The 16,307-nt window shown below is 35.7% G+C and overlaps 1 protein-coding gene across 1 annotated transcript in view; it reads right to left on the reverse strand.

Moving 5' to 3' along the window:
- LOC150100677 (NEDD4-binding protein 2-like) overlaps positions 1 to 16,307 on the reverse strand; it is a 139,740-nt gene that overhangs the window by 16,742 nt on the left and 106,691 nt on the right. The window contains exon 7 of the mRNA XM_090401214.1: positions 3,609 to 3,676. Within this exon, the coding sequence (XP_090257340.1) occupies positions 3,609 to 3,676 (68 nt within the window). The remainder of the gene's footprint in view (positions 1 to 3,608; positions 3,677 to 16,307) is intronic.

Here is a 16,307-nt window from a genome sequence, read left to right on the forward strand (position 1 = left end):
AACAGAAATCTAAACTAATAATTAACAAACTAAATATGAATATTTTGCTTTGGCATCTATATATTGAGCACATGCATTCACAGAGGCACACTAGTAGGAAAGAAAACACAGATTGCTTGTAAAGGGTGGGGTACTACAGTCCTAACTAGTGCCCTCTATGGATGCAGTGATGAACACTTGCTGAAGGTCTCAAAATGATGGTCTCCCAGACTTTTGGCAATTTGATGCAGCCAAATTTATTTGAATATGGGGAATGTTGTAGTGTTATGGCAGATGGAAAAAATAGCTTCTCTAATTTAAATCTGTTCTTGTATAGGATGGAGGTTTTTTCCCACTGCATCCAGTGATCTGTATCCATTGCATCTTCTGCCAGCCCAGAATGACTATAGAGAGTAGATGAAGGACATATTTTCTGTGTTCTTCTAAACAGATATTGACAGTTCTTCCCTCAATATACTTCTTTGTGCAAATGAAGATGCCTTGGTGACCAAGCCAAAATATTTTCTTATGAATCTAATCAGCTATATATAAATGAATCAGTTAATTCTTAACTATAGATGTTTCTTTTCCACTAAACAATACGAGTGATAATAATCGATGTTCAATCATCCGTATCAGTAATGTGTATCAGAGACTGTGAATGTCAGATTCTTGATGAACGAAGATCAAGCCTGGTTTAGCGCCATATCTCAGCTTTAATAAGGCCACATCTTGATTACTGTACACAGATCTGTGCTCCCAGATTTTGTTGGGAATGAGCAAGTTGAAGAGAATCCAGAGGCAATGGCAAAGACTGTGGCAGGTCTGTGGAATGCTCCCTATGAGAATAGATTGATGGTCTGTAGGCTTCAAAAATTAGCGGATAGGCAAAGAAGAGGAGACATGTAGAAGGCTTTAACTTATTAAAGGAGTTTTATTTCATTCATTCATCATCAAATTCCTACCATGTATCCTCAATGGGTGTACAGGATATGATAGTACTACATGAAAAAAATTACATCATTACTAACTTCCTATCTACAATTTTCCTCCAAATCAGTCTGTTACTTGTCATGACTCAAACATTACCAGATCTTATATTTCTATCGTCTAAGGCACTTTGTATCATATCAATCCACCTATATCTTGGTCGTTTTCCTGCCAACCTGGCAGAGAACACTTGTTTTGCTAATCTTTCTTCACCCATTCTGTATTTTAAGTGACCATACCACCTGAGATTAGCTCTGCTAACGCATTCCTGGATGCTGAATGTCAAGTTCTTTCCTAATATCCTCGTTTTTAATATAATATTGCCATTGATGCCATCTGTTCATGCCTCTAATCTTTCTCAGGACGCTCATATCTGCGGTCTCTAGTCTTTAGTCAAGTGTTTTACTTCTGACCCAGCTCTCAGATCCATAAGTTAAAACTGGTTTGAACACTGTCTTGTATACAGTTAATTTAGTGTTCCGACTAATTTCTCTCTTATTCCATATGAAATTATTCAATTGACTTCCCACCATACCAGGGGTTTTATATTGACATTGAAGACTTTTTTTAGTACAGAGCAAGAAGGGAGAGAACAAGGGGTCACCAGTGGAAGTTGTGTAAGAATGTGGTTAGCAAGGGTGTTAGAACTAGGTTTTTTGCTTGGAGGGGGGTAAATGGTGGAATGGACTACTTCATCAGTGAATGAGTTTAAGGAGAAGTATGATAGATATTGTTTGAACGATGGCTAGTGTGTGAATAAATGCATCTCCAAACTCCATGGAGATATTCATATAATAATAATAATAATATAAAGTATACTTGGAAGCATAGCAGGTTACAAAAAAGGGAAGAAGAGCGTTGGGAGAATAGTGAAAATTATCTGGTATTGCAGTGGATAAATGGATGATTAAGCTACTGCACATATTTCAGCATTTTTTCCAGCTTATTTAGCAGAATTTGAAAAAGGAAGCCATATGGCTTCCTTTTTCACTTTCACAAAAAAATCTCTTGTGCATCCACTTAACACAAACATAAATGATGTTCCCCATCACTATCTACTTCTGACAGAAACCTGGATTGCACTTTGTGTGATGTGACAACCTCCCAGAGATGGTCCCATTTAGAATCACCTGCTTCTGACCTTTTCTTGCTCAAGGGGTTCCTTGCCCCCATTTGTTTGTTGCATTTAATGGCCTATAAGCCCAACCACTCGGAGCTCTTCACAATCCTGTAATTCGACCAACTGCTATCCAAATGTAAGTTCGTTTTTAGGTGATCTCAATGCCCATAATTCTAACTGCCGCCCTCTGTTCAAACACTACTGACCAAGCAGGACAAGAAGCAGAAGTGTTCGCTATAAGTAATGATCTAACATACGCACCTCTACTTACTCGAATTTCTAACGGCTCTCTTCACTCTCCAAATACTCTGGTTCTCTATATGTCCAATTCTCTTTCCAGATACACTGCACAGGTGACCTCTACTCTTGGCAACTCAGATCACAATCTTGTATGAGTCTCCTCACTCATAGAACACTCTTCCTCCAACCACTCCCAACTTTGCATCCTCTGGCACTACAAAGGTGCCAAATGAGATGACCTTCAGAATTTCTACTCCTCCTTTCCTGGTTTGACTATTGTTTCTACTCATCTAACCCTAACACCTACTCCAAACAGGTCACCGAAATTAATTCTCATTGGTCCCTTGCTAAGGCCATTAGATTTAACAGCAGAAATTAATTAACAATGCTATTCAGCATTTTCCCAACATAATCAAAATGCATCTTACTGCTCATTTTTCCTCTCAGGAGATTAAGGTAATATACAGAATTAGCCGCCCTGATTCCAAGAACTAAAATACTCTGGATTTTTGTGTAGAGTGGATGAAAAGCTAATGTACCAAACAAAATTAGAAAAACAAGAAGTGTAGTGTTCATTCATATTTTAAATACATCCCGTACAAAAGATATCCCTATGTGTGGCTACATGCCATACAGATGAGCTGTACTGTACTGTACTGTGACTGAAAGTGGTATATATTTGAAAATTTGTTGTAAGCATGAATTGTAAACTTGCAAGGGCTTAGTGATGCTTCTCAGCTTTCAACCCATCCACACCATGCTATTATGCTTTATATTCTAAAGAAATGATCACAGTTTAAGTTATTATTACTGTTACCTTCATTTTTGAATTTTTCCAAGTAATCTTCTTCACCTGAAATGCACTTTGTGCAGCTTTAGAACACTGCTACACAAAAAAGACAATAAAACACTAAGCTACAGACTTTATTTTTTGACAAAATCAGATGATTGCACCAGGGTAAAAAATATTGGATTAAGAAAGAAATCCAGCTCGAGTGTTTATATTCTATCATTTAAAAATGAAAAACTTATCTTAAAATGCTTTAAATATAACAACTTCCAACTATTTAATATTATACTGGACATCAATTTACCTTCGTGAAGTTCACAACATACAATAAATTTAGATAACAGCAAAAGTATTCACAGAAAAAAAAAAAATTTATTCTTAGGAGTATGATAAAAAAAAAAAAAAAGCCACACCCAATGATATTACACATTTTGTAACAGCATTTGTTAATGTTTATGTCAACGAAAGTGATTTTTTTTTTAATCTCACCGCATTTCAAAAATCTTTTCAGAGGCTCTTTGATTAGATTCCTTTAATCTCAATGAATGCAAGTGACCCTAATAAATAAAAAAAAAAAGTTTTAATGCTTGAAAGTGCTAAAATCAGAATGCTTTCAAAAAGTAAAACTAAATGTGTTTTATTCAATAACTTAAACACAGCAGAAATTACTATACTTGTTTTTATTTATTAGGTAATTTAAATACTAAAATATGGATTTCAATACTACAAATTTAGTATTGATACTCATACAGCTAGCAATGGCAGGTTTTGAAGAAATTAATATAAAATAAAGTTTATTAATAGCTTTATTAGCTCTCATTTTCATAAGTGCAGCTCCACCAACTGACCACCATCATTTTTTTTTTTTTTTTTACTGAATGTAAAAACATGAACAGTTGCTGGCAAAAATTCACATACTGTTTCAATAATTCAGGCTGAATTGTAGTCTGAAACTGCCAACTCTTCAAGAAACACATTAAAGATTCTTTCATTTACCATAAAATTGTGTCTGGAGACACAGGAAAGTGGTGCCATATGTGCAAAAGGTTAATGATTTAGTTGTACTGCACTAGAAAATTTTGGACATCTATATCCAAAGTGACTAACCAGCAAATAGAGAAATATCAATGACTACTACGATAAATATACAATGAATGAAACTGCATATCCAAGTAGAATAACATTAATTAATGTTCATTTCTTAATCTAATTCATTTTCCAACTTAAAAGTAAGTTTTAAGATGATATTAAAATATTCTGCAACTTCTAATTCTAAATAAACATCATATTCTAGATTTTTTTTTTTTTTTCTTCCAAATACTCTATCTTAATTCTGATTAGAAAGTGTGGCAATGCAATAAAAACTTTTTTTTGTTTTGTTTGTATGCGTGTGTTTGAAGTCTGGCAGATTATTCCTCCTCAGGTGCTTTTTATATATATTTTTCAAATTCCTAATAAGTCAATGATGCATACAGAATACTATGATAGTACTAAATGATATACTGTGTACTGATAATTTACAACAAGGTTATTACAATGCAGAAGATATACTAATTAAAGTGATTTAATTAATACTTCCAATATTTCAAAAAAGTCAAATTCCCATCATCATGGAACAATACACAAAACAATACGTGTATGTATGCAGGTACTACATTGGGCAAAGTGAGACCAAGCAAACAAAGGTAGACTAAAGTTCTAAAAATGCACCTAGCTCATGGTGTGAGAATAAGTATTTCCCATTTGAAGCAGTTTAATGCATCTAAATTTGTTCAGTTTGGACAGTTTCTTAAAGCAGAGGCATATTCCAGGAAGGTTTTTTTTTTTTTTTAAAAAAAAATTTGTGGCAGGTATTCAAAGTGTGGTCCACAAGTCCTGAATGAAACTGGATGTAATCCTTGTGCTTTTGAGACTGATATTAGCTATAGCCATTCTGCCTGTTACATCATAATAGGTTAGCTTATAGCTGCAGAGTACTTGATATACACCAGGCAGGCCTAGGAAATGAAGAAGGTATTTGGGAAAGCAGATATGGGATGTTATTTCTTTGTATCTATAGATAGTTACAAAGTTGCACATTTTTAGGATTTTTGTCAAATTTTCAGATATGCCCCAGATATATAGGATGGTGATAGATTTAGTGTAATCTATGTTTTTCAGGGGGAAGAAATGTATGGTTTGGATGTTTCAATATTTTCTTGATTTGGTGGAGGGATTATAGCCTTTGGCTAAGAAGATATGAAAGTAGTCAAGTTCAAATAGTGAGTATCTGCTCTTTGCCATATTCTTCTTCTTTTCAGCCATTTTCTGTCCACTGCTGGATGAAGGCCTCCTCCAGTTCCTTCCACCTTTCTCTGTTCTTGGCAAAGGCTGATCAATTTTTCCCAACAAAATTTGACAATTCATCATTCCACCTTCTTTTAGGACATCCTCAGCCTCGTTTCCCTTCTTCCGGAATCCAGTTCGTTAGTATGGTGGTCCATCACTCATTCTCTCTTCTGGATAAATGTTCAGCCCATTTCCATTTTAGTCACTTGTGGTGAAGAATGATGTCAGTGATATGAGTCTGGCTTCTTATCCAGGTGTTTCACTTCTTATCTTTTAATGTGATGCCTAGCATCAATCTCTCCATTTTTCTTTGAGTTGTTGCTAGTTTATTTGCCAGTGTTTTTGTTAGAGACCAAGTTTCACAACCACATGTGATGACTGGAAGTATACACTGGTTAAATGTCTTCCTTTTAAACAAAGTGGGACATAATTGTTTTGAAAAATGCTTTTCGATTTTCTGAATGCACTCTAGGCAAGTTGAACTCTTCTATTTATTTCCTTTTGGAGTCCACCGTTTAGAGCAATGAGATGACTTAAATATGTATATGAAGAGACTCTTTCCAAGAAATTGTTTTCTATTATTATGTTTTTTAGTGTTATAAAATGATTAAACATGATTTTAATTTTTTCTCTGTTTATTTTTAGACCAACTTTTTCTGCTTTCATGATATTAGTCTTTTATCATTATATTAAAGCGTTCTGAAGTGTTTACAAAAATTATATCATCTGCATCTCTTAGGTGTGTTAAGTTTTTGTTATCAATTTTTATACCAAGGTTTGTTCCAGTTTATATTATTAAATATTTCTTGAAGGACTGCTGTAAAGATTTTGGGTGATAGAGAGTACTTGTCGGACACCTTTTTCAATTGATATTTTATTGCTACTCCTGTGAAGTTGGATTGTTGCTGTTGCAGTGTGGTATATTTCTGGAGGAGGGCCATATATTCTCCAGGAACTCCCTGATTCCAGAGTGCTTTGAATATTATATTAGTTTTGATGGAATCAAATGCTTTTTCATAATCAATAAAAGCTAAACAGAGAGGCAATTGGTTTTCTTCTGCTTTTTCTATTATTTGTTATTGTTTTACTGCATGAATATGATCAACTGTGTTAAAGCAGTGTTTCTCAATGTGGGGCAATTTGAAAATGTACATGTACATATTTATATTATACTTTTTCAGAACTTGGCTGACTATTATGCTAGGGGGGGGGGGCATCAAAATCTTTGAGACTTTGAGGTGGGGCATGATCCAAAAAACGTTGAGAAACACTGTGTTAAAACCTTTATGGAATCCTGCTTGTTCTGCAGGTTGATTTGAGTCTAGAAGAGGGGGGGGTTAACCTGTTGTTTTCTAGACATAGATTTAGTAAGTTTGTGACATGGTGAATTATGTTGTTTCCTCCCCTTTTAATTAATTCTATGTGAATTAGATCATCACCAGGACATTTTCCATTTGTTTTAATGCTTGTTTTATTTCATCTGAAGTGAATGGGGGATGAATTCCATATGCGATGGGGATGAGGTTATTTATATTTGATTTAGGATTAAAGGATCACTATAGAGTTCTTTATAAAATTCTTCAAGTCTGCTTAGGATTTGTTCTTGGTTCCTCATTGTAATTCCATTCTTATCATTTATTGCAGTTATCTGACTTTTACCAACTGATAAATGGTTCCTTAGTATTTTCATATTTTTATTGTTTTCAATTGTTTCTTTTATTTTTGTAGTGTTATAAGATATTATTTCATTTCACATCTTTTTCCTTATTATTTTGCATAGTTCTGCGTATTCTATTTCAGGAGTTAAATTTTTATCCTGTTTCATATTTCGTCTCTTTTTTAGCAGTTGTAAAGTTTCCTCTGAAAGTTTATGGTCTGTTGTTTGTTGCTTTTGAAGAGGGGCACGCCAAGGGTATTTGCTGCCCGGGTGCAAACTTTTATTGCCCCCCCCCAATACTGCATTGCATAATCCAAATTAGACATTAGCTACATAAAATGCTGCCCTATCAATGTTGCCACCTGGGTGCAGTGCACCCTTGGGTTGGCATGGCCCTGCTTTTGAATTCATTGGCTGCTGAGATTATTACTTCCGTTATTTTTGCTTATTTTGTTTATGTCTTCTTCAAATATATTTATTAAGTCTAGTTTTTGATTGAGTTTTTCTTCATAATCCTTCTTCTTGTTTTCAGTAGGTTTTAAGTCAATTCTTAATTTTTTGTTGTTTAGCCATTTTATTCTTTCCAATTTGGGGTTTATTTTAATTCTGGTTCTCACCAGTTGGTGGTCACTTCCTGTTTTTACTTGATTTAGTACTGAGGTATCTTGAACTATTTCTTTATTATCACACAGTGTACAATCTATTTCATTTTTTATTTCTCCATGTCCAGTTTCTTTTGGGGGCTTTCTTAAAAAATGTATTCATAATGTAAAGCTTGTTACTTATAGAGAATTCTGTAAGAGCCATTTATGAGTTGCTGCTTGTACCATACATGTACGGTCCTGCTGTGTCTATTTGGTGAGAGGGATGACCTACTTGGGCATTAAAATTGCCCATTACTATAGTAAAGTTTTGATTGCTATTTCTTTTTTTATCTAGAGTTTGCTGCAGTGAGTCATAAAATACTTCTATCTCTTCATCAGTGTGAGATGAGGTGGGAGCATATATTTGGATGATCTTGATTTTAAGTTTGGAATTCATTTTAAGTGTGATTTCTATTATTCTTTCATCTGTATAATTAAATTCTTCTATAAGGTATGTAATTGTTTTCTTAATTAGAAATCCTACTCCGTATTATCCTTTAGTTTTCCCATTATAGTATAAGTAGTCTCCATTTTTTAGTTTTATTAAATGTTCATCCTGCCTACAAACTTTACTGAAGCCTGTGATGTCCCATTTAATATTTTCTTGCTGTAAGATGGTAAGGTCTTCCTCATCTTTACGTGTTTGTTAAACAATTAAATGTTCTTATATATAGGAAAAGAGGGTTGCAATGATTACTGTTATATTTATGAAAATATAACATTGCTATATATGTGTATGTGTGTGTATTTTTACTCTGATCCCATACACAAGAGGCTGAAGGACCTATGGGGACTTCATTGCCGTGTGTGAGGTGCAGAGATAGAAGTTTATCGATGTTTTTGTAAAGAGTTGCAATGCAAGTTGTAGTTGTTTGAGAATACTTCATTGGAAGGCTGTTTCCATAGGACAGAGGTGGATGGAATAACAGTAGGAGGAGGAGAAGCAGGTTCGGTGTGTTTGCAGTTGCACAGTAAAGGGATGCTAAGCAAATGCTACTCTTGTATTAAGAGGTGCAACAGAAAGTGGAGGAATGATCATTGCCAGTTCAGTTGAGCAATGACCACTGAAGTACCTGTATAGCAGATATAATGCTGCATCTATTCTACTATGAGATAGGGATTGAAGTGATTCTGTAAGACAGGAATCATCAGTAAGTTGAACTGTTCTCCTCTGGACAGCATCAAGGATGTTTAGGAAAGCTTTAGGTGCACCATCTCAAACATGTGAGCAGTATTCTAAGCAATGGCCAGATTTGGAATTTGTATATAGTTAAGAGTTGGATTAGTGTAAAATAGCATCTTGACAAAAGAGAATGCCTAGTTTTTGGATGCTGAGGAAGCTATTGATGTGATGTGTTTATGCCAGGAGAGGCTGGAGGTAAACATTATTCCAAGCAGAGGGATCTGATCATGCATGGTGATTTGTATATTACTGAGGGTAGGTTAAGTGAAATATCTTTCATGAGAAAAAGGCAAGACTATTTTGGTGGCACTGAATGTGACAACATTATCCTTGTCCCATTGCAGGATAGTATGCAAATCAATGTTTAACGAACTAGTTGCAGATGATCTTGTAGCCTGGGATGTCAGAGTACTGCATGGTTTATCAAGTGAGAAGGATAAATGGCAGGTACTGTCATCTGCAAAGTTGTGGATAGGATTGGTGGTGATTATGAGTAGGTCGTTTATGTACAAGAGAAAGAGATTAGGTGATATGACAGAGCCTTGATAGTATTTGTAGTGAAGTTGGAAGCCATCTACCATGACTCACAGAGAATTACCAGAGAATGTTGGCTACCCAATTATAGAGGGTGGCAGGAAGGCCAAAGGATGGCAATTTGTTTAGCAGGCCTTGATGCCACACATGATCAAAAGCTCTAGAAATGTCAAGACTAAGAGACAAGTTTCTCTGAACCTTTGCATAGCTAATATCCAGTGCTGGGTGATGTAAGCTATGAGGTCATAGCTTACATCACCCAGCACTGGATATTAGCTATTGATCTTGAATGGCAGTATCTATACTAGTGGTCACTGATTAATTGGTGGGCCTCTAGGAAGAAGTTGTCTATTGATGACTTTCTCCATTATTTTGGAGAGAATGGAGGTGATGGCAATTAGTCTCTAGTTTGACAGTAAACTTCTATCTACCTTTTTTGAAATAGGCTGGATATGAGTTGCATCCACACATTGGAATAAGTACCAGCTATGCATAATACATTGTACAGATGATGCAGGGCAGGTGTTAGATCTGGAGCACAATGCCTCAGAACAATAGGAAAGATGCCATTAGTAGTACAAGAGAACTTTTTAGGTCCAAGTTATTCATTAGTTTTCTGATGTCTTTTTATCAAAAAATGCCAAGAGGCATATGGTGCTTGGAATCTGATACAGTAAAAGTAATTTCCCTTGGTAATCTATTCAGTGGATTGAGGAAAAGAGTGATTCCAGGAGGTCAGATTTATCTTTGGGTGAAGTAACAATGGTATTATCAGGATGTGAGAGAGAGAGATGGAAGTGCAGGTGAGAAGAAGTTGCATCCAACAGCCTTTTGACGTCTCCTCCCTATTCACTAATGTCCCGCTCAAAGAAACCCTTGAGCTCATCCAAGCCAAGTTTCCTCCCGATATCTCAGTTCACAATGAACTCAGGCTATTTCATTTGGCAAGGAAAGTTCTACAAACAGATAGAGGGGACAGCCATGGGTTCACCACTTTCCCCACCCTTGGCCAATTTCTTTATGGAGACATTTGAAGAGAAAGCCTTAAACTCCGCCCCACAAAAACCCACTATTTGGCTTCGTTGTGTGGATGATGTGTTTGCTATTTGGCCACATGGCTCAGACACACTCCACTCCTTCCTAACACACTTAAACAACCAACACCCCAGAGTCCAGTTCACCTTAGAAAAAGAGGAAAACAACACCCTCCCCTTCCTAGACACTTTAATCACCTGCCAGCTTAATGGATCTTTGGTTTTCTCTGTTTACAGAAAACCCACCCATACTGGCCGATACATTCACTAGCAATCCCACCACCCCCCCTCACAACAATATGGGGTGATAAAAACACTATATAACAGGGCAAAATTAATCTGCTCAGATGACAAGGCCCTGACTATTGAACTAAACCACATCCTCAACACTTTCTTAGCCAATGGCTATAACCCCAAAAAAATCCAAAAAATACTAAAACCTGCAAACCACAACCCGCCTCCACAATAAAGATTACACCAAGTCTATCACCATCCCCTACATCCATCCAGGGCACCTCTGAGAAAATAACCAATATCCTCAAAAAATATGACCTTACTTCCTGTTACAGACCATATAAAAAGTTGGCATCCCTTATCTGCTCTACCAAAGACCAACCACTTCCCCTAGACCTACCTGGTGTATACCAGGTCCCTTGCAGCTGCAAATTGTCCTACTTTGGCCAAACAGGCAGAACAACAAATATCAGGATTTCAGAACACCAAGACTACATCCGGTTTCACCAGTACAGCCGCTCTGGGCTGGCAGACCATGCCTTAGATACCCACCATAAAATTCGTTGGAAGAAAACAAAAATAATTCATCGCAGCAAGTTTAAATATGAAAGATTATTCAAAGAATCTTCAGCAGCTCTAAAAAACGTTCCTAACCTCAACAAATTTGGGTGCATGAAACTGCCCCAAATTTGGGAGACTTTCATTATGAGAACTTCAGCCCAACTGCCAAGACTACCAAATTAGCACGCAAGAGGGCACCATTAGGACTTTAGGAACAATATTAGTTTCTTGCTTTCTTCCTCATTTGCTTTATGTTAGTTCCTGAGTGCACATACCATATCTTTATGTTCCTGAAAATGGCAATGTGACGTTGCCGAAATATAGAAGTGATTCATTAAAGTTACTTTTAATTAATATACTTCATTTGCATTGTTAATTCCGTAAACTAATTACCAGTTAAGCCTTAGTAAGGGACCAGAAGCCATGGCTTCCAACTGAACAGAAGGCAAGTTTTCTGCTGTTGGCCTTTATAAAGTCTGATTTGGTATTGCTAATGGCTATTTTGTGTGTTGTCTGTTCTAGTGTAGATAGAATATGAAACTGGAGTTCTTGATGCAAATCAACTGCTGTAAGCTGAATTTTTTCTCTGAACGCTTTGATGCACTTTCTGTTGAATCAAAGCTAGGAAAGCAAACAAGGATTTGGGCTGAATGGGGGGGATGAAGACCTTCATGCCGATGAGGGTAATTTCCATGATCCATTCAAAGCAGGTGTTAGCGTCAGATGAGTGGAAGTAACAGTCAGCCTAAAGAAGGAAGAGTAGAATTTCGGAGGTCATCTCAGTTGGCACCTTTATAGTGCCAGAGGATGCGAGGAGACTCATAGAGAGGCACAGGTGCCACCGATGCAGTGAATGGAATCATGAACTGTGCAATTTGGACATTGAAGTTGTCATTAGTAGATGTAACTGCAATCTGGGTTTCTGTCAGGAGTAAGATGCCTGGTCTGGAAGACTGCAAGTGATGGTGAACATCATTTATGTTGGTGCCATGATTTTAAATGATACATGCTTGAAATGGAGGATATTATGCATCTCTAAGCATTGTTGGTATGACGTTGAAGAGTATCCTATACAATACATGGAGAAGGGGATGGGGGAAACAGCAACTGGAATCTATGCTCTGCAGACCAAATATGGCATTTGCCACTTCAGACCTCACTGGGCAATGAAGGACATCTTCCAACTAGAAACGCATTCCTTTGTAGCAGGAATACTTGCTAATTTTTCCAGGCCCTTTTTGTGGCAATAAGCCACACCACAGAAAGACAGGGTTGACATGATAGGGAGAGGCTGCATCTTGTGCATCCATGCCCATTGCGATTTGCTCTTTTCTGCAAATTTTTCTGAAACGTTTCTCTATGTGTGGTATTTAACATAATTTATAACAAAATCAGCTTTTCTTTTTTTCTTCACATCAGCTGTCTTCTCTAATGAAAGATCAATGGCAGTATTTTTCAAATCTAATGACTTGAAAAATACTGCCATTTCTTGCTTAGTAGTACTATCTATACAACCAAAGGCTTAAATAAGTCTCCTCGTAGAAGTTCTCATTCTGAATTTTGAACTTAAGAAGTTTATTTTTGACTATTATAGATATCCCTTCCTTTTCCTGATCACTAATGCCAGGCTATAACATATCACAGTTCTTATTTAGAAGAATCTCACATTTTTGTCTTCTTTGTTTTGGTAACACCAATTATATTGATGTGGTACCTCTCAAATTCTTTTGCCATTTACACTTCTTTTATGATACTTCTCAGAATGATGGTGACTATCTTGAATTCTTCCAATGTTCAGTTTCTCATAGTAGTGGACTTTTCACTACCTGCTCTGGTTACCTTAAAAAAAACAGAAAGGACTGTATTTAACCAGACATCCATAATGTCTGGTTAAATACAGTCCTTTCTGTTTCTAAATAAGCACTCAGGTAGATACCTAATAATAGGGTACACCACAAGAAGATAAGGATTAGATATTAGGCCAGAGAACCCAGTCAGTTTTCCACATTCCTTACTCCTTAATTGGATGAATGTGAGATCTTCCCCCCATTCCAAGTCATCTAGCTTTAACCATTAATATAAATTACATAAAATGGAAAATAGAAAATTCTATGAACAACTACAAATTAGCATAGAAATAAATGAATGAAAGAAGGAATTTTCTTTTTCTTTTTTCATCTCAGTACTCGACATGTAGCAAAAGAATAAGAAGCATATTTTTAGAATTTATATGGTTTATATATCATCAAACTTTCATATTATTTCAGACTCAATTTCAAAACATGATGAGCAAGATTCTGCCATTCTCAGTTTTTCTGCTTTTTTTTTTTAATAATAGTCCTATTGTCTGATTTTTCCTTATTTAAATTAGTATTCTTAACTTTTACTTAAACAAATTTTCAGAAGGAAAAAAAAATGCTTACAGAGTTATCTCAATTGTTAATTTCAGTAGTTTGTAGACAATCAGCAACCTTGTGCTTCAATTTTATTATTCTCAAAAGTTGTTTTTATCTTTCACAAGAACAGATTCATTATACTTGAATGAGTATACTCAGGCATTTTATACAATTTTTATTTTATCATCATTATTATTATTTCAAACACACACACACACACACACAGAGAGAGAGAGAGAGGGGGGGGGGGATGTAGCATATTAGAGTAATTTGCACTAATAAATTTTTTAATGTAATGCAAAGTTATACTGCACAATCTTTCTGAGGTAACATAATGTAAATAATGCTAATGTGTGTGTATGTCATATATAGTGCTGAATTTATTCTTATAAATATCCAGCATGGATATTTATAAGAATAAATCACTGGATATTTATTCTTATAAATATCCAGTGATTAAATTTCAAAAGAATGCATTTGAATATCGGGCTTGTGTAGACTACCAGTTGTAATGTAGTATTGTTGGTTAAATGTTCTGTCCCACATTTTTTATGTTAGTTGATACTCATATTAAAGTATGATTTTGTAAACCTATTGTGCACTGAGTTCATGGTACCCAAAGTACAATAGGTTTATTTACAAAATTTTGTGGGTGGAGTTCATATAAAAATGAGTTAAAAGTTCAGTTTGGCATGATACTGTGTTTTTGTATTATTTTGAATAATATGAGTTCAGAAAACTGTCCAAATTTACATGAAATCATAAAAAATCAGTAATGACCTGAAATGTCAGATTTCACCATAACCCATGTAACCAAAGCAAGTCTGAGTACTGGTTTGGCAAATCTATATAACATAAGTAAGGACAGGATAAGAGTTGAGATGATCCAGAAATACTGCTGGATCGTCTTACTCTGGAAACCAGACATGATACATTTTTAAGCCGCTTGTCCTGTAGAGATGTTTATTCTTCACTGGACAACAAAAATCAGCTATTTTTGAACACTTAAAGGCTTGCACAAACATTCCCAGAGGAGTGTCATTTAAACACATAGCCTGTTGGTTAAGAGGCAAAGATGCCATCTACTTGATACCAAGACAAGTGGTTAAGTCCAACGGGATAAATGAGACATGAAAAATTGCAGCATTCAGATGAATTACTACAGCATACTTCAACAAATAAAGAATTACTTGAAATTAAGAGTAGAGAAACAGCATTTATCAGTTATATCTGGAATTGAAAATAAAATATACAATACTTTTCTGTGCTGAATATTTTAGAAATAATAGCATTTAAGAAATCAGTTTATAGCCAAACAGTGGATACATCATTTGAGACGTCTTTGAAAAAGGAAGGAGTAAATTGAAAGATACCATTATGTAGTGCTAAGCCTGCTTAGCACTACATAATGGTCACTTCCAATTTCAAATCCTTGGTACCATCTTGTATCTTGAACCAGCATGAAGTTTTCACCATCAACAATGATGCAGTCAATGAGGCTTTTATTTTTCTTGTGTCTTCTCTCTTCACATGAACTTGTGCACATCTTAATATTGGAACATGGTGTTAGTAATGACTAGTCCATGTCCTAAGCAAAAATCCAGCAAATACTTACCATTATTATTAGCTTTGCCCTTTTCTCCAAATTTTCTAAACATTCCTATATGCCTGATGGGATTCATTTCCTACTCTGCTGTTTAGGTCTCCAACAATGTCCACCTTTTCCATTTTCTTTATGTCAGCTGCTTGTTATGACTCAGAAAATTCTTCCACTTCTTCCTTAGAAAAACCTTCTGTGGGACCATAAGTAAGCACAATTAAGTTTCATTATTTGTTTCCCCATTTTGAAGCATGCCCACATCACTCTACTTTAAACTGCCTTCCAATCAAGAAGTTTATCCTCGGGTTTGGCGTTGAATGCTATTATTATTATGCAGGCATCACCATGGAGTTAGAAGACATCATGGGAGATCCAATATTAATACACTAGCTATCACTTACACAATACCTATCATACCTCTCCTTAAACCCATTCACTGATGAAGCACCTACAACCTCTGACAAACCATTCCACCCATTCAAACCCTGCAAGCAAAAAGTATAATCCTAACATCTTTGCTAACCACACTCTTACACATTTCCACTGGTAATCCCTTGTTCTCTCTAATCTTGTAATCTACTGAAAAAAATCTTGAGTGTCAATCCTATAAATCCCCTTTGATAACTTAAATGCTTCTGTCACATTTGCTCTATTTTACCTATCAGCTAATTTTTGAAGATTACAGACCGTCAATCTTTTCTCATAGGAAGCATTCCACAAACCTAACACAATTTTTGTCACTCACCTCTGAATCCTCCACAACTTCTTAACTACTGAATCTGGGAATCCAGATCTGTGCACGTTAGTCATGTGGCATTATTAAAGCCTTATATAGAGAAACAATAACCTCTTTGTCCCTACTTGTTAGTGTGTTCTTCAATAACCTCTTTTGGTTACCTTCACAATAAGCCATCTAAACTTCAACTCACTGACACCCAAGTCATTATTCCTTGGCCTCTTCGGTTTCCTGCATTTCAGTTAAATCAATATACCATATAGCTTTTGATCTAGTTCCAA

This window comes from Typopeltis vanoorti, chromosome 12, assembly GCF_054136105.1.
Source record: "Typopeltis vanoorti isolate ZY-2024b chromosome 12, IOZ_Tvanoo_1.0, whole genome shotgun sequence".
NCBI lineage: Eukaryota > Metazoa > Arthropoda > Arachnida > Uropygi > Thelyphonidae > Typopeltis > Typopeltis vanoorti.